This window comes from Genypterus blacodes, unplaced genomic scaffold (genome assembly GCF_046128005.1).
Source record: "Genypterus blacodes isolate CSIRO-AG114 ecotype Tasmania unplaced genomic scaffold, CSIRO-AGI_Gbla_v1 ptg000216l_1, whole genome shotgun sequence".
Lineage (NCBI taxonomy): Eukaryota > Metazoa > Chordata > Actinopteri > Ophidiiformes > Ophidiidae > Genypterus > Genypterus blacodes.
The window spans coordinates 582,544-600,513 of NW_027467015.1; the positions used below are offsets into that span (position 1 = coordinate 582,544).

The 17,970-nt window shown below is 48.4% G+C and overlaps 3 protein-coding genes across 3 annotated transcripts; 2 read left to right on the plus strand and 1 right to left on the minus strand.

Annotated features, from left to right (window-relative positions):
* Nucleotides 1-4,546: 4,546 nt before the first annotated feature.
* LOC143016122 (transcription elongation factor 1 homolog) lies at nucleotides 4,547-7,287 on the minus strand. The gene is made up of 4 exons (XM_076170274.1): nucleotides 7,183-7,287; nucleotides 6,762-6,900; nucleotides 6,585-6,655; nucleotides 4,547-5,867 (listed from the first exon to the last, which is right to left on the minus strand). The coding sequence occupies exons 2-4, from the start codon at nucleotides 6,875-6,877 to the stop codon at nucleotides 5,803-5,805; spliced, it is 252 nt and encodes an 83-aa protein (XP_076026389.1). The 5' UTR covers nucleotides 6,878-6,900; nucleotides 7,183-7,287; the 3' UTR covers nucleotides 4,547-5,802.
* A 627-nt stretch (nucleotides 7,288-7,914) lies between these two features.
* Nucleotides 7,915-11,185, plus strand: pld6 (phospholipase D family, member 6). Its single transcript, XM_076170275.1, has 3 exons — nucleotides 7,915-8,097; nucleotides 8,196-8,425; nucleotides 10,302-11,185. The coding sequence occupies exons 1-3, from the start codon at nucleotides 7,922-7,924 to the stop codon at nucleotides 10,544-10,546; spliced, it is 651 nt and encodes a 216-aa protein (XP_076026390.1). The 5' UTR covers nucleotides 7,915-7,921; the 3' UTR covers nucleotides 10,547-11,185.
* A 996-nt stretch (nucleotides 11,186-12,181) lies between these two features.
* Nucleotides 12,182-17,838, plus strand: rab3da (RAB3D, member RAS oncogene family, a). Its single transcript, XM_076170273.1, has 5 exons — nucleotides 12,182-12,335; nucleotides 13,873-14,115; nucleotides 15,862-15,980; nucleotides 16,234-16,358; nucleotides 16,947-17,838. The coding sequence occupies exons 2-5, from the start codon at nucleotides 13,873-13,875 to the stop codon at nucleotides 17,132-17,134; spliced, it is 675 nt and encodes a 224-aa protein (XP_076026388.1). The 5' UTR covers nucleotides 12,182-12,335; the 3' UTR covers nucleotides 17,135-17,838.
* The last annotated feature ends 132 nt before the right edge of the window (nucleotides 17,839-17,970 follow it).

Consider the following 17,970-nt stretch of genomic DNA (forward strand, 5'->3'; position numbering starts at 1 on the left):
CGCCGCCTTTAGTTCCGAGCAATTAAGCAGTAATGTGCAGGCAGCGGCCCGGTGTCCGCTCTGTCTCCGTCTCCGTCCCCCAGCTCCGGCCCGTCTCGTCTTCAGCCCCCTGGCACTGATTCTTTTGTGTGTCCCCTCCGAACGAGCAGCTATATTAAAGGATTGATAATCAGGCATAAATATGAACCGCAGCCCTGCCGCCCTCCAGCTGGAGCCGGTTCACTTTCAATCAAATCAATTCAGGAAATGGCTTTTCTCCCAAATTCAAACCAGATGTCTCTCGCCGTAAAAGTGAAGTTCTTCTGCCATTGTGTCGGGAGTACACACTGAGTGGAGCGCCCATCAGGCTCTACGGTCACACCCAGTGTATGTGAGCACCCTTAACAAGAAACACCCCCAAACTACAGCGGAGTGTGTCTTTAAATGAGGTCCAGACACTGGGCTGACATGGAGCAGACGCGGGCCGGAGTGGAGAGGGCAGCAGTGCCGGCGGCGTGTATTTTTACACCAGATCCCTGACACCTACAGCTCTTCACAGCTCTTGGTGAGAACAGAAGACGCGTCCACTCGAGTTGTCATCAGCAGCAGCAGCCCAGACCGGGCCAAAGTCGAGATACGGAGGAAGAGGAGTGATGAGGAGACAGACAGCCAGAGAGAGAGAGAGAGAGAGGGAGGACTAGAGAGGAGAGTGTAGGTAATGAGGGAGACGAGTGTCAAAATCTTCTCAATGTGAAGCCCACCCACCCCTCCTCCCTTACAAAAGGCAGCCAGAGAGGAAGTAGACTACCACAGGTGTGAGTGAGGGAGTGAGGGGAAGAGGAAGAGGAGGAGGAGGAGGAGGAGGAGGTATGAAAGAGGCAAATTGGATTTTTCTTTTTTTTCCTTGAGTGTCAAATGAGATTTCCATGTAGTGTGAAGCAGCTTTGATGGGTAAACGGATACACGGGTTTCATTGTGTCTCCATGGATGTACGCACAGATCTGAGGATGGGAGAGAGACGTGGCGAGAGGAGGGAAGACTGCACAGGAAGAGGAAGAGAGAGAGAGAGAACCAGAGAGAGAGAGAGAGAGAGAGAGTCAAGTCATGATTGTAAGCCAGCCTGAGTTTCCCGTGGGGAGCTGTCTGTGGTGCTGATGCATTTCCTCTCCTCCTCCTCCTCCTCTCCCCCCTTTCCCAATGACTCTGCCTCTCCCTCTTCTTCTCCTCCAGCTCCTCCTCCTCTTCCTCCTCCTCTTCTCTTCAGCCGTTGATTGACATCCACTGTGTGTCTAATTGGCAAGTGTGGATAGGGAAGATTCAGGCCTATTCTCCATGGGACAGGCCGAGGAGGATAGGTGTGTGTGTGTGTGAGTGTGTGTGTGTGTGTGTGTGTGTGTGTGTGTGTGTGTGTGTGTGTGTGTGTGTGTGTGTAGTAGAGGTGTTGGGGGTGGGGTGGGGGCGGTAGTCTTCTAAGGAGAGGAGAGAAGAGAAGAGAAAAGGAGAGAAGAGGGGAGTCGAGGTAGAGGTAAAGAAATGGATGAGGAAAATGGAACGAGGAAAGGCAAGAGGAGGGGTGTGTGTGTGTGTGTGTGTGTGTGTGTGTGTGTGTGTGTGTGCGTGCGTGCGTGTGTGGACGGAGGTAAGAGCTGAACATCTGTTTGGTAATCAGTCTCTCCCCTCAGCGCGGCGTAACACACACTGACATCTATTTGATAATTGGTGAGCCTGCCCTCTCCCTGGGCGCCCGGCTAAATGCTTGCTTGATACCAGCGAGAGCAAAGGGAATAGCTGCTGGCACTGGAATCTGTTTACTTGATGCAGGTAAAGATGTGTAGCAGTCTGCCTTAGTGTGTGTGTGTGTGTGTGTGTAGGTGTGTGGCTGTTGCATAAAGCGTACAATCAGGTTATTATTATTCTAACAATGTGCTGAGGCTGTGTCTTGGATCATGTATGAAGTGTGTGTTATGTGTTATCACCACTGCTGCATTGCTATTGAAGAACAAATGTGTTCCCTTCTGTTTTCCCGTCCTAGGTGCCGCTGCCCTTAAAGATCCGCCTCCTCACACCTTCCTCCCTCCACGACCGCAATCTTCACTCGGGAACGCGGGAGATAACGCGGGACGAGAGGAGAGAGAGAGAGAGAGGGAGAGAGAGAGAGGAAGGGCTCGAGTGGGGAGGAGGTGGGCCCCCTTTGCTCCGGTCTCGATCACGGGTATTCTTGGGTTGATAATACAGATGTGGATGTTATTGCTTGAGAATACGCGTAGTCGAGTGGAAGCTATGTCGTCTACACTGGACTTAAAGCAGATTAGGACCCAGGATGGTGACTTAACTGAGGGAGTAGACTGTAATCAGGACCGGGACCAAAACCGTATCCGGCCAGTGATAAAGGTTGTTTTGTTTTTGTAATCACCGTAGGTTCCGATCAACCAGGCTGCTCTTTACACCTGCGGAGGAAATGAGTTTGTGTTGTCGCTCCACGTTATGAGAGAAGCTGCCAAAGGTCAGCCGGTGAAAAGCCTCCCCCGGCATTAGTTCAGGCAGATTAACACAGAAGTCTTCACGCTCACACCTCCAAACCTCTTCAATCACACACCAGCAGTGTCACACGAGTCCACCTGTAAACCGGTCGCTTGATGAGATGCCTGTCTACCGAACGCATCGCCCTCGTAGCGAGCAGACCTCCGCCGGGTTTGCAAAATTGGCAAAACCTAGGCTGTGATCCCAGGGGATGGTACATGCTAACAACGTGTAACCATCACCTCTCTGCACTCTGAGGCTTCTATTTCTGACTCCGCAGCTAAAAATGTGCCAGAGTTTGATGCCTGTAGCGGCAACAGGAGACAGTCAGACATGAGGACTTGTCCGGGCCTCGCACCCCCTGCCTGACATCTCGGCTCTCGGCTCGGCTGAAGAGCTGTCACCGTGTAGACGCCGACCCACACTCACACACGCACGCACACATTTAACCTGTATGAGGGTATACGCGGTCGACGTGTCAGTCAGTAAATAATGGATTTGCTGATTTTGACAACGAGGCGTACAGATGCTTTGCTGCGTGTGTAAAGACACAAACACGGCGCCGAGGTTCTGTGAGCTCGTGAGGAAATAAGGGACCGGCTGATTTTTATCGGGAACTATTTTTAGTGGGAGTGATGGATGTTTATGTCTTTCATTGATCAGGTTGAGGTGTGAGTCTGGGGAATTCTTGGACGTAGAGGCAGGTTGATTAATCAGGAGGCAAAGGTGTTAGAATAAAACCACACTCAATTACATTTTTGGGTACATTTGCATTATTGCTTGGCTTTATGAACCCCGGGAAATCAACCTCTCGCTTCAAACTCGGCCAATTCTGCCTCTTTGCAAGATAAATTGCGCTAATTTACTGTTTGGTGATTAAATACTGCATGAGCTGACGTCATATTAGCTCAGTGTGTCATTTTAATGTATGTGCATTTCAGTGGGATGTTGTTGTGTAAACTTGTTGATCAGGCAAAGCAGTGTGTATGGTTTTGTGTGTACTCGTCCACGCGCGCGTATGCATGTGTGTGTGCGCGCGCGCTTCTAAGCAACAAAATGACTATTGTGAGCACAGCTCCAGGTGCCTAGCAACCCGAATCGCTCTGTTTCCTTGGCAACAGTTGCCTCGCACTCACTGTGTGGGTGATTGGCAGCCTTGACAACAGAGACGAGAGTGACACTTGACCTCGCGTGCTGAATGGGAGAGGAGAAAGGAGCGAGGGATGGAAGGAAGGAGAGAGGGGGGAGGGGAGGAGGAGAGACAGAGGAGAGACTAAGTGATAATCATTCCCCATTGTAATCATCCCCCAGCATGTTTCATAAGGCGTCGTCAATACCTCTCCAGCTGGGGTCCATCATCAAACACAATACACAGCGCGGACACACTCCTTCCCCGGTGGAGAGCCGAGCAGCCACTCCACATCTCATCTATTATCACTCAGCCCTGCCTGCTGCACAGCCTCGCCGCCGCCGCCACCGCCGCTGCATCTTCTTTCATTTGTGAGCCGCTGCTGCATCCTGTGGGCTCCGCCGGGGATGAATGGATGCCGGACTCTTAGGAAATGTGTCACGGTCACAGATGCCACGCAGAGAGAGAGACCACGTCAGGAGCTGCGCCCGGAGACTTTCAAACTGCCACTACCAGCGCCTTTTGACACTTTGAATTCAGTGCTGTAATTACAGAAACGTGGTTTTTGCAGACTCCCATTTCTCCATCTTGCCATTATCATTAGCTGGGGGAGTTTGCATGCGGCCCAACATATGTATAATTGATGCGTAATGGAAACTCAGAATAGGAATGTGAGGCAAGAACTCGGTGGCCTTTGTGATTTCAAATAAGCTTAAATAAAACAAAGAATGTGAAGTTGAGTCTGCGCTTTAACCTTTTTGAGCCTTTGTACTGAAACCAAGCACCTCTCTTCATGATCCTGTACCTGAACGTCCCTTACACTTAAGATGCAAGCAGATATTAATTCTCAGCCCCTTCCTCTCAGCTCGTTATCCCTCCATTGTCAACCTTTATTACAGAACAGAACCAGAGTGAGTAAGTTGTATTGCTCCTTTATTTCCAGGTTTTCATTACATTTTTAAAAAATACACTTGCTTCTCTGCTTATTTAACACTGCAGGCTGTAGCATAGGAGAATAAAGGCGGCTTTATTTCCAAGCACAAACACTCACACACCGAATTACCAAAGATCATCTCAGGAACTAAGAACAAATTCAGTTGAAAATCAAGAGTGCGTCTCAAAACGATCCGCACGTTTGGATTGATTTAGCAGCTGAGCACTCCAAACGTGGCTCTTCCTCTCTTCAGTGGAATGAACTGTGGTTGTGTACATAGAGGAGGAGAGCTGTGGATAAGCATCATTAGTAACAGAATCATTTCAATGAGGCTTAAATGAGGGGAACCCATGGATGATTTAGTTTTGCAAACACTTCAGAGAAAAACAGAGAGGGTAAAAAAACCCAAGAGTACAAACGCTGTTGGTCCAAACTGCATGAAGAAGCTCAGGCTGGGGTGAAGTGAACCGTCTTAAAGCTCTGGAGGCACAGCCAGCATCTTTTGAGTTTCCCCCCCGTGTCTGGGGTTGCATAAGAGAGAAGGCTGGCGACACCTACACACACACACACACCCTCTCAAACCCGGGAACACGTCAGCGTGCACAGCTCCTCTGACAAGCCGTCCGGTTACCGCTCTTCCTCCCTCATTAGGCAAAACACGGGGGAAAGAAATGTTTGAATCTACTTTGAGTTTCCCAACACACACCTTTGTCGCGCTGCAGATCTCTATACCAAAATTGATTACTGCTCAATTAAAGAGAGAGTATCTAATGGGTTGAAAACTAAAGAAAACAGGGAGCTACTTCCTATTCTTCTCCATTATCTCATACTTAAAAATGCTTCTTTACATTACAACTGAAACTGGAAGGATCCATCAAAAATAAGTCAAATAAAAAAAGGTGTGCAGCCAAACCAACCGGCTCAATGTGACAAAGGAAGTCAGGGTACATGGCAGAGAAGTGTTCCACGGGTGAAGAGCAGCAGCAGCAGCTAAGCTCACACAGAAACAGAAGCTCAGGGGCTTATGGCCGGAGATCTAGACCTCAGGAGAGAAACTACTGTGTGCACAAGTGTGAATCCCAAATGGCCATAATGTAACCTGTAAAATTAAATATCCTATATGTCCTCTGACCAGCTTGATCCTAATGAGTCCAGGCGCGGTGGCGGCGGCGGCCTCCTCCTCCTCCTCCTCCTCCTCTCCCTCTTTCCACTCCTGGAAGGCATCCAGCACTAATGAGGGCTACTGATTGGCTGCTTCACAGGCATCTATCCAATCACTGTACACATCCACGGGCTCCGACAGGTCTTTGGAGCAGAGGATTAAGGAGAAACAACAACAACCTGTGGCTGAAGAGGAAATGCTGATGTGCATGCAGAGGATGAGAAGCGTCAGAGAACATTTTAAGGAATCCCAGTAAGTGATTTTAACAGAAAAGGACATCGGTATCAAATTCATCCATTTGTTTCTAATGGCTCATTCATTGCAGCTGAGTGGCAGCATCACAGGAGGAGACCCTACACTGAGTGACGACGGGAGACAATAAAACCCAGAGCTTGTGGCAGATTTAAAGCCAGCAAGTGGAGTTAAATTTTCCATCAATATTCTCATAAATAAAGCCCAGATGTTGAGTGAAGGGTGCTGGAGACCTCAGAGGTGATTTCATGTGTGTTTGACATTCAGCCAGTTAAGAGTGGCTCAAGCTAAAACAGAATCAAGGCCAGCAGCGCCTCAGAAGAAGAAGTTGTGCTGTAGAAAATACTAATTGTAAGCAAGGATTGATGTAAATGTGCATGTCCAGCACTCAATCCAGCAGTCAGGTTCAAATCTTCAAACCCGATTAAAACTCCATCCTCTATCTCTATCAATCATCTACAGGTTTACATGCGGGTGAAAGGCAAGTAAACGTGCCATAACAAGACGGAGAAGAAACTACTTTAAGGCTTAAGACACACAATAAACTTTGCAGATTGCAGAGAAAGAAAACAAAGTGCCACTAAAAGGTCCTAGGTGTGTAAGGATACAGGTGATGGGGGTCTGGAACTCCTCTAGACAGACGGTGCATGAGATTATCCCAGTATTCCTGCTTCTTTCCCTGTCGGCAGGAGAAGAAGAAGAAGGTAAGTAGGTCATCTCAGGAATGAATCGATCTAACAGGAATGAACGCGTTGGAATGGTAACAGTGAGGTTTATTTACGTACATTTTGACGTCACATGACTTCTCGTGGTTACAGAAGGGACAGGTGAACTGGCTGTCCAGATCCCCCGTCATCTTCTTCTTAGTAGGGGGCTTTCTCTTCGATTTACGGCGACCCATTGTACACAATGCCTACGTTAGAGCTGGAGGGAGACACAATGGACAAGGACGCATCGGGGAGAACAAAAGCAAATCCCGAAAGGCGTCAGAATAGTTATAAAACAGCCCCGGCAACTGCATACACAAATTATAAGTTAGCAGGCTAACGTTAGCACGTTTGTTGTTGATCTCATTCAGAGCCGAAATCGCCTCGCCGGGACGCGTTTTATCGGCTATTTTAATCAACTACAACACACCGGTTATATTTGCATCGCTTACAATCAAATCGTGACGGTTAAAACGAAATTAAAAGTTTGTTTGTTTACCTTCGCCCGTATAGACTACACGTTGCAGTAACGAGCAAACGTCTTCGACAAGATCCGGAACCGGGGGCAAGCATATGCCTGTTCCCGTGATATGATTGGATGATGGGTTACAGCTTGTGGCGTGTGATTAGACCGCTGAATTGTCACTCATCAGCCCAAACACATCCCATTTACAGGCTGGTGGAGTCGTAAGTCCCGCGTGGTGGAGACAGAAGCGCGCGAGACAACTTCAAACTAACTACATGGGCGCCATGTTTGTTTTAAACTACGCAACAACAATTCTATAGCTACGTTATTTTAATACAGAGCGACAGCTTTGGTCTGGTAGAGACTGAGCCGCTGCGTCTAGTGTCTTCTTCCTTTCCAATCAATTACGATGCGCACCTGTTTTTGGTAGTTTAACTGAAGATTTGGACTTGACAGGTTACTTTAGTTAGATAATTAAATGAATGAATTTACCCCAGAGGTCAGCGTCGGTGAAGGCAAGTAATCACATTGACATGTTTAACTTTGTCTGTCTGCAGTACATGAAAACAAACGGCCAAATGCTCGAAATGTAATGTAATGTAATGTAAAAACATGGAGAGTCATGTGTTTTTTAATGAATTAATTTCTGAAATCATATCCATGACACTTAAAAATGTAATTTATTGTGTATGACAGAACACAACCACATTTTATGTGAATGTGCAAAATGTAGCAATGTTGCGTTTTATCATTGTCATAGTTCATGTAGGTGATGTCAGTGATCTGGACGGTGAAGGTTCTAGGCCTTGGGGTGGTGGCGCTCTCCCTCAGTGTGGAGGTCCTCACTTGGCTCCGGCGACGCCTTAGGCCTGAAGAAGCCCTCACTGAGGCGCTCTTCTTCCCCTCACAGGTGGCCTGTGTGGAGCACATCTTCACTCCCTTCTTACAGTAAGTGCAGCATCAATCTCACATTTCTGCCAGCTTCATGTCTAAACTGACTCCACAGCACAGGTACCATAACTGGGTTTGTCTGTCTCTTTGTCCAGTCACTGTCCCTGCGACTTGCCTCACGGCGTGAACACCTCTTTCTCTCGTCTCCTCCGCCACATCATGTCTGCATCCTCCTCTCTGGACGTGTGCATGTTTGCCTTTTCCAACATGCACCTGAGCAGGGCAGTGCTGGCGCTGTGTCGCAAGGGCGTGATCATCCGTGTCCTCGCCGACAAAGACTACGCCGCCATCTCCGGCTCCCAGATAGGGGTCCTCCGCAAGGCCGGTAAGAGAAGCAGACAGGTTTGTTTTTCAAGTCACTGTGAAGTATATCTGTGACATTACCAATCATGGCTGCGAGGCAGCTTTGAGCCGAGGATTTCAACCTAGGCGGACCCAGAGAATCGCTCGGTGTTAGAAATGTCACACCGACCTCTCTGTTGTAATGCTGATGGAGCAATTCCACTTGAAATACGGGAAGGATGCCTTGGGTGTTGCTCAAGAAAAGGTGCTCGCTCTGTATTCGCAGACTACCAGTGTCACTGCCAGGAAGTCTCCCGGGATCGCTTAGTGATGAAAAGAGAGATGATAGGAAGCGTCAGGGGATGGGGGCTGCTGCTACCAGCCCTGCAGTGAGCCAGTGTAGCTGTAATCATGCTCTGAGAGCTATGAAAGATGTTGTCACATGTCTCTCTCTTTCTCTCTCTCTCTCTCTCTCTCACACATACATACAAACACACACACACACCCTTCTCTCCCAGCCCCTCTGCATTTAATTAAATTGCAGCTACATTGTTAAGTAAGAACTAAGTAAGCAAGAAATTGGCAACCAAACAGCAAATTTCATTAGGCAAAGTGTTTGTGAGCGTGTGTGTGTGTGTGTGTGTGTGTGTGTGTGTGTGTGTGTGTGTGTGTGTGTGTGTGTGTGTGTGTGTGTGTGTGTGTGTGTGTGTGTGTGTGTGTGTGTGTGTGTGTGTGTGTGTGTGTGTGTGTGTGTGTGTGTGTGCATCCTGACTGTGACAACCACTTTGGCACAAGAGATATGCTGATCCTCCTCTTTTCATATCATACAGCCTGTGTACCATTGTGCCACAAACCCACTTCAACCTTAAAGTGATCCTCTGCCATATTACAAAACCTCTGGAGTTTTTCGGGGAATTAAATCCAAACGAGGTCGCTGATGTTTGTCTTGTAGGTTACTGTGTTTTGGGCCTTATTAAGCGTTCCCTTACCAGGTGTGCAGTAATCTATAGAATGACATAGAGCCATAGAGAACACACAATCCATGAACAGGTGGAAAAGCCTCTGAATGCTGCTTTGATCATGGATTGCTACGCGCATAACTTCTGAAGACATGGCACCGGGTTCCAACAGGGTCCATTCAAAGGTACAGGCCTGGTATTGGGGAATATTGCCAGGAAAAGCTCAGACTGGAAAATCTTTCAATTTGGTGAAATTGACGCAGCCCTTTAACTCTTCAAAGAGCTGAACAAGGGGACATTCTGCGCTGATATCCGTCTTTTTATGTCTCTGTATTCCGGCTTTGTTCGCAGATGAAATATTTCCCACATAATGGAATCTCACTCTTGTACACCAGAGGCCGTATTCTCGTCAAAAAGCATTTTCTGGACTGCCTGGAAATGTATCAATCCTTCACTTTTGCCTTTTACTGCCTGTTGCGTTCCCGTCTCCCTGGGTTCTGCCTGTCCTCCCTGTGACCTCTTCATCAAAGCAGAAAAGTTGTAGAATTGCGATCCAATACAAAGACACTGGCACCAACCTGCAGCCTCAAAAAGGACCAGGGAGTTAAATCAACGTCTCACATGCTTGACAACCGAAAGTGATGGTTATTAGCTTTGTAAAGGTCAGATTTATGGCAGCACTTTTGCCTTACAAACTGGTATTTTACAGCTCGTCACTGGTGTTTGGGAATCACTAATCTAGAAACTCTTATCGCGTTATCACTAACCTTAAAAGGGCACCTTGGACAGAACAACACCAGCGTTCATTGTTTGTCTTAATATAGAGTGGAACTAAAAGTGTACGTGTTCTCCTTGAGACACTTTTACACATTTGACATGAGGTACTGGGTAACATCCACACATCTATAAGGGACTGAAGAGGTTTCCCTCCCCTCCCCCCGCCTGCTCCCTGCTCCCCAGGGATTTGCGTGCGGTGCCATGAGGATTCCGGGTACATGCATCACAAGTTTGCAGTGTTGGACGGCCGGCTGCTCGTCACCGGCTCCCTCAACTGGACGCTGACAGCAGTGCAGTCTAACCTGGAGAACGTCCTCGTCACCAAGGAGCCCGGTGCGGTCCGGCCTTTCATCCAGGAGTTTCACAGGTTGTGGGAGTTAAACGATCCGGCTCAACTCGGACACACAAAACGTCCTCCCTCGAAGTGAAGACTAAGCACACACACACAAGCATGTGAAATGCACCCATAGCCAAAGGATGTTTCCAGGATGTTCTTCCTGATAGGTTACCGGTCTTCTAAGTTCGTGGAGACACTCTTTGTATCAAAGTGAAAAAAACGTGAACATGTTTTGAAGTTGTTGCAGATTATTTTATCAACATGTGTTAGAAAACTGGTCTGATTGAACAGGACATGGCTTTAGTTCTTAGTTTTGTGTTTCATTTTGTTCATTTAGTTTTGCAAATGCTCTCTGCCTAACTGAAGTGATGCTGCTTGGTGCGAGGTAAAGAAGGAAGGATATAGTAAGACTGAGTCCAGTCCTAAAGAGAGACCTTGTGAAATGCACAGGTTCTTTTTTTTTGCACATTTAGATTAGAACGTTTTTAAGTTGTAACCATTCTGCCTTTTTATTGTGTAAAATGACTACGATTCATGTTGCTTTACTGTTAAACCTGTACTCCATAACTAGAAATGTCCTTTGCTGAACAAACCCAGTGTATTGTGTGAGGGTAGTGCTGCTGCCTCAGCATCAATAAACAGTCAGCACTGCAGCAGCGTTGGCAGGCCTGTTGCATCACTGCCCTGCAGCTGGAGTTTCTCTTGCACCAACATGATTTACTCCAAATTCCCAACAAAGCCTCACAGCAGAGAATAGATCTGCTGCTGCACTTTGTTTAACAGTGTCATCTTCTCAAAGTTCACAGATCCAAATGGAACCTTCTGTCTGACATGTTTCATACGTCAGGGTTCATTTACTGCTCATTGCTCAGTCAAGACGGTCAGATGAGCGCTGGTTAGTCTGAGGAAGACTTTAGTTATCTGAGCGGCTTACTTGCAGCCTTAGATGTAAATGTTTGGCTTTACACAGCTGCTGCAGTGTTCCCTCTTAGGTCAAAATGGTGGGTCACTCGCTAAGATGCGCAACTGACGCACAACAGTTGCGCCATAGTGCACGCAGCTCGATTAGTGTTAAAACTGTGAAGCTAGCTTTGATGGAAAGATTATACCGGAATTCATACTGATTTACGCCTTCAGATTAAAAGAGGTGTAGCCTGCACGTTTCTTTCCCCTGTCAACCGTAGAAGAGCTCAGAGGCTGTGGGAGTGGCAGATGAACGCTGGGTTCATATTGAGCATCTTCCAGTGTGATGAAGAAAAGACTTGGTGATATATTAGAGATAGCAATGACAATATTATAGATGCTTACAGCTTCTGACAGAACCGAGCATAGAAGGATTTCTGCACTCTGGGTCTGTAGGCATGGCTCACAATAGATAAAACAGTACTTTAACAATAATTTAATAGTATTAAATTCACCAGTCTTGTGTTTTTAGATTTTGACTACAGTGCGTAAGATCAGGTCAGCAATTGAACTTGCTAATTACTTTGTTTCAGAATCAAATATTTGACTGGCTGAAGGGCCAGGTCAGGGCTGTGGTGAGGAGTAGGACATGTTGCATTAAGCCCAGCCATGGATCAGTGTATACACTGTTGAAGTCGCAACATCAAAGATAATGTAAGTATAAGTGCCTACAAAACAACAGGCACACGCTTTATTTTGAAGTCCTTCACAGGAGGTGTTGGTTTTATTTCCGTTCGTCTTGACGCTGGTTGGACGCTGATGACGCGCAGGCAGGCGGCGGCACAGGCTGGAGATCCGGGAGCAGAGCGGAGCGCCACAGGAGGAGCGGCCGGTATCAGCGCACACGGAGCGGCGGTGCAGCAGAGCAGGAGCCCGAGACGAGAACCGAGCGAGCAGAACCACAAACACCGCGAACAGTGAGTAGCGTTCACACACCGCTGCTCACACTCTTACCGGCTCGCTCCTGGTTAAGTTTGACCTATGGTTTCACCTGAGAAGTGAAATCATTGTTTTGTAATTATTAAGTTGAAAAAAATAACTTAAATATTTGATTTTATTGAGGCTTGGAGCTGTTGGACGCTTAAACACAGTTTATTATTGCTAAGGAGACACATTTCTTTATTCAACATCTCTTCAACAAGTGTCCAGACCTAAGGTGTTTCCACAAACACCTTAGTGTGTGTGTGTGTGTGTGTCCTTAAGGGTCAACGTCCATCAATATTCACCAGATTATGTTCAAATGTGTGTTATAAAGTGTTGCTGTCGCTGTCTGTTCTCCTAACAGTGTTGTCCAGTCCTGCTTTACACACTTTCACACACAGCACTGAGTGAGTGAGTGAGTGAGTGTGTGTGTGTGTGTGTGTGTGTGTGTTTATGCCTGTGTGTACACGCTGAGTAGCATGCCAGGCCTTTCTTTATGGGCCTGAAAGTGGTAATGCTGAGCTGGTCTCCTGGGAGAGCTCACAATCAGGAAAGAGCAGGACTCAGCCTCCAAGATCTGGTCTGGAGGGTGTGTGTGTGTGTTTGTGTGTGAGGTTGGGGGTTGGAATGGATAGTTCAGCCTGCTTACCATGCAGGGGGGTTGGAGAGGCGAGACAGTGTGGAAAGCGAGAGTGTGAGATATGGATGGATGATGAAAGGAAGGATGCATAGATGGAGGAAAATGAGAGAGAGCGAGAGAATAAGGAAGATAAATGACTGTGTGCAAATGTGTGTGTGTGTGCGTGAGAGTGTGTGTGTGTGTTTAAGTGTCAGTGGGTGGATGAATGGTGAGATGGCTGATGGATGAGAGGGGGGAGGGGGGAGGGAGGATGTATTGCCTCTCCCCCCGGCGTGCAGCATCCACTGGAGAGACACCATAAGTTTTATAATGTGAGTTCCCGTGAAAAATGGCCTGAGTGCTCTGGGCGACTGATAGAGGGAGGAAGAGGAAGGAGCGACGTCCTCCCCGTGTTTCACAACGCTGTGATGGGAGTTGAGTGTGGGTGTGGGAGGAAGATGGATCATTCTTAAACAAATACTTCTGTTTACCAGCAGCAGCAGCAGCTTTTGGTGTGGTTGAATATTAATCAAACCTATGAAAGTTAAACCCAGCTCACAAATCTCCCTGTTTCTCATTTACCATAACTGAGATTAATCTCTCCTGAATTAATGCTTTTACATCCCCTGGGTTCTGTCTCCCCGGTAACAATTCAGTTTTTGCAAATTTGCTTTTTAATATTTAAAACCTCCACTGCAAAAAACAAAAACAACCTTTACCAAACTGGATGAGACAAACAAGCCTTCTAAAGTCTCTGCAGTTTGATTTTTAAGGGATTTTACTGAGGGATAATATTGACCCTAAGACTTTTATTTGTTGAGAATTTAAAAGCTAAAGGTTTGTAAGTTCTTGTGTGTGTGGCTGTTGTGTAGCTGTGAGTCTGATCGATGATGTCGTCTGACTCAATGTGACAGATGGCCTTAGCCAAGGATCCCGGGCCGGCCCAGCAGAGCCAGGAGCCCAAGGACGCCGCCGACCAGAACTTTGACTACATGTTCAAGCTGCTGATCATCGGCAACAGCAGCGTGGGGAAGACATCCTTCCTGTTCCGCTACGCCGACGACTCCTTCACCTCGGCCTTCGTCAGCACGGTGGGCATCGACTTCAAAGTGAAGACCATCTACAGGAACGACAAAAGGGTCAAGCTGCAGATCTGGGTGAGTTAGGCAACCGACCGTAGAACCCTCCGGACCTCAGAGGCTTCTAACTCTTCACGGTCACACGCATGTTTATCTGTTCCTCCTCTGCCACTGGAAGGAAAGAGCTGGAGCAGGGTTAACGCCAACACACACACACACACACTCGCCCTGCTGCCAACTCTGTAAAGGATGTTTACTCAGCACTGAACCAGGAGCTCACAGCCTGGCAGACGTCTTCTCCCACGTTCAACTTCAACTTCTCTCCCTTCCTCCCAAGCAGACTACTTTTTCTACGTGTTATCAGCGGTTGTCACGGCAGCATGGCGGTCTGTCTCATAGCTCTGGTTCCCCCTCCTGCGGTGCAGCGTGCGGCTCGGGGCCCCTGCTGTTGGACGGACGCCACATGACCGCCAGCAGCTACGTTGCAGAGGGTTCAGGCGAGGTTGAACGCCGGTGACTCACTGAGAACTCACCCAGAATCACACCAATGGAATTCTCTTAGGTGTGTTCAAGGCCTCTCTTCTATTTCGGCAGTGGGACTTCACAAAATTGGAACAGGAATATAAGACAGAATCAGTCTCTCTTTCTTCGCCTCTCGTCCCGGTTTGAACCAACCGTGCATCAGTCTAACTAACAGTGAGATTCAGCTGTGACTGAGGCGACGCATCTATTATTTACAAACATATTGAAACCAGCACCGATGTACTTATTGTCTTTATCAGAGTTCACCATCACTTCTGTTTCCCCTAGTGTCCAGTTCAGCCTCAATACAGACAAATCACCAGAGCAGTGAGATGTAAACACGACGGAGCCTTCTACCTTCAGGTTCTCACACCCGTCACATGATGCAGCGTCTCCCGTGTCCAGGCTAACTTCATTTCCGCGCACTTAGAAGCTCTTCCTCCAAGACGAAGCGAGCGGCTCGTCGTAAAGCTTTCTGTTCCACGCTGGCGTCTGTTCATCCCCGCTCCGTCCCCCCCCCAGCTCTCGGTTCACCCTCTCTCGCCCCGCCGCCGCCTGTCGTGGCTGCAGTATAAACTAATTTCTCACGCTCCGGAGTTAATGACAGTTGATGTTTAACACGGTCCCCAGACGGCGGCGCTCATGAAAGATTCATGGCGTGGAGCTGGCGGGGCTGAATGTGCTTACTGGGCACACACACACACACTGACGGCCAGGACAGATCTATTACTGGATGCTGGTGGACGGCCGGGGCTCGCCCACAGCACTCGGCTTAGATGAGAGTGATACATCTCTCTCTCTCTCCTCTCTCTCTCTCCTCTCTCTCTCTCCCCCCCCACCCCTCCTCTGCTCTTTATGGTATCCCGCCTAACGCGCCCGCTCTGCTCTGCTCGATGGTTGAGACCCCCGCACGCTTTTACCAAATCAGAGCAAAGTCTCACAGTTGATGGTCTGATATTCTCACTCAGCTCTCTGTCTCACATGTTTATACAGGTTGTAGTTTGTTCTCAGGAGCATCAGGGAGAGGAAGAACAGAGCTGAGGATGTTAGGAACATATCTGCAGGCTGTGTGTTAGTAAGTCGGTGTATCCTGGTGTACTTACAGGGTGTGGTGTCGCCGCCACCGCCTCCTCCGCCGCCACCGCACCACAGGCAGGCTTTACTCCTGTGAGTCAATGATTTACCTCCGCTCAGGTCGGCCCAGGGAACCGCCCCGCTCACTCAGACGTCTTCTTCAGGGCCTTTAATGTGTGTGTGTGTGTGTGTGTGTGTGTGTGTGTGTGTGTGTGTGTGTGTGTGCAGGACACAGCAGGGCAGGAACGCTACCGCACCATCACCACGGCGTACTACAGAGGGGCCATGGGGTTCCTCCTCATGTATGACATCACCAGCCAGGAGTCCTTCTGCGCCGTGCAGGACTGGTGGGTAGACTGTGTGTGTGTGTGTGTGTGTGTGTGTGTGTGTGTGTGTGTGTGTGTGTGTGTGTGTGTGTGTGTGTGTGTGTGTGTGTGTGTGTGTGTGTGTGTGTGTGTGTGTGTGTGTGTGTGTGTGTGTGTGTGTGTGTGTGTGTGTGTGTGTGTGTGTGTGTGTGTGTGTGTCTGCGTGTTGTTTTAGTCCGTCTTTTTTCTGGAAGAATGCCGCAGGACATTGTTTGTGTTGTTGTGCGTTTCCCAGGGCGACACAAATCAAGACGTACTCGTGGGACAACGCTCAGGTGGTGCTGGTGGGCAACAAGCTGGACCTGGAAGAGGACAGACAGGTCCCTGCTGAGGACGCCCAAAAACTGTCCTCAGAACTAGGTCAGTGCACACACACACACACACACACACACACTGTTAGGGTCTCTTCTAGCAGAGACATTAGTTTGCTGTTTGCTTCGATGTGGTCCTGGTCCTGGTCCTGGTCCTGGTCCTGGTCCTGGGCCCAGCCTGAACCCGACCTGCTCTGGTTCTGTTTGTCTTGTTTCACTTGTTTACTTTGTCTTGTTGTGGTTTCTTTAGCTGCATCCTTGTGTAGCAACTTCTCATGTTGTGGTTGTGGTTTTGTCTAGCTGCTTGTTGCTTGTGTGTCGTTGCTTTGTTGCATCATTCAGCTGTGTGTCACCTGATTGTTGTTACTTCTAGATGTTTAAGGGGTTAAACTCTTCCTCTTGTTGGCCCTCTGCTCTGTGATGTGGAGTTTAGTTGACAACCTGTAGACGAACTGAGCCTGATTAGATTTAATCGCTGCACTAAAGAGTGATTATTGATTATTGCCCCTCAGGTTTCTGTGCCTTTATCGAAACAATTAAGAAAGAGATCAATCAAATCTGAATCTCTCCCCCTCTCTCTCTCTCTCTCTCTCTCTCTCCCCCTCTCTCTCTCTCTCTCTCTCTCTCTCCCCCTCAGGCTTCCAGTTCTTCGAGGCCAGTGCCAAGGACAACGTGAACGTGAAGCAGGTCTTCGACAAGCTGGTGGACGTCATCTGTGAGAAGATGAGCGAGAGCGTGAACGGCGAGGCAATCACCGCCGACAACGACAAGGGGGCTAACCTGAAGGACACGCCCCCTGTCAGCCAGGGCGGCTGCGCCTGCTGACTGACTCCACCTCGACAGAATGCGGATTTCCTACTTCACACGCACACACACGCACACGCACACACACACGGATCGAGTGAATTGCCAAACGTCGTGGATGTGAATGCACTCTACTGTATGTCGGTCTGGACGGCAGGGTGCTCGCCTCTTTACCCGCTGCTGCTTCTTCTTCTTCTTCTTCTTCTTCTTCCACCTGGTGGTGACATCAGCGCCGCTTGACGGTTCCCATGCGACTGTTACACTGACGCCAAAGAGCAGCTGTGCCTTCTGCCCGACTCCTCCGCTTTATGAATAATTTTTGCACACGTCAGAGGGCGAGCAGCAGCAGTGTGTGTGAGTGTGTGTGTGTGTGTAGAGAGGAAGGATGTGAATGAGACGCATGAGGAGAAGCAACACGCTGTGGAGCTCAGTGTGATTGATCTGTGTCATGCTGCCCCCTTGTGGACGTGATGTAATAATGCATCGCTGTGACTTGCTGCCCCCGACGCTTTCGCTCCACGTTTCCCTGCCCGGGGTGTGAGGAAGAGGAAGAGGGCACCGATTCCTGACACACACGTGCACAGTCCTCACAGAGTAATCAGTGGTTTGGGTTGAAATGATTTTGCTTTTAATTTATGTTTTGTTTTGTTGTTTATTTGCTTGGACGGCGGTTTAATCTTTCTGGAGTTCCTCTAAAAGATGAGAATAAAAAATATGGAGCTTCATCTTTGTCGGTGTTCATTTGGCCAATATTTATTCTTCAGTCTAAACAGAAGTCGTTCAGATCAAACCTTTGATCCCAGGTTGTTGTTGTTCCAGGTGAGTTTAACTTTATGGTTCCTGTGATCGGTTCTAGA

Bases quoted from the DNA above. Each gene is read 5' to 3' on its own strand.
- LOC143016122 (XM_076170274.1), bottom strand. From the start codon at position 6,877: ATGGGTCGCCGTAAATCGAAGAGAAAGCCCCCTACTAAGAAGAAGATG. The intron at 6,656-6,761 runs GTACGTAAATAA...TCCTGCCGACAG, and splicing joins AAGTCATGTGACGTCAAAAT to GGAAAGAAGCAGGAATACTG. The intron at 5,868-6,584 runs GTATCCTTACAC...TCTGCTCCAAAG, and splicing joins GTTCCAGACCCCCATCACCT to ACCTGTCGGAGCCCGTGGAT.
- pld6 (XM_076170275.1), top strand. From the start codon at position 7,922: ATGTCAGTGATCTGGACGGTGAAGGTTCTAGGCCTTGGGGTGGTGGCG. The intron at 8,098-8,195 runs GTAAGTGCAGCA...CTCTTTGTCCAG, and splicing joins ATCTTCACTCCCTTCTTACA to TCACTGTCCCTGCGACTTGC. The intron at 8,426-10,301 runs GTAAGAGAAGCA...CCTGCTCCCCAG, and splicing joins AGGGGTCCTCCGCAAGGCCG to GGATTTGCGTGCGGTGCCAT.
- rab3da (XM_076170273.1), top strand. From the start codon at position 13,873: ATGGCCTTAGCCAAGGATCCCGGGCCGGCCCAGCAGAGCCAGGAGCCC. The intron at 14,116-15,861 runs GTGAGTTAGGCA...GTGTGTGTGCAG, and splicing joins GGGTCAAGCTGCAGATCTGG to GACACAGCAGGGCAGGAACG. The intron at 15,981-16,233 runs GTGGGTAGACTG...TGCGTTTCCCAG, and splicing joins TTCTGCGCCGTGCAGGACTG to GGCGACACAAATCAAGACGT.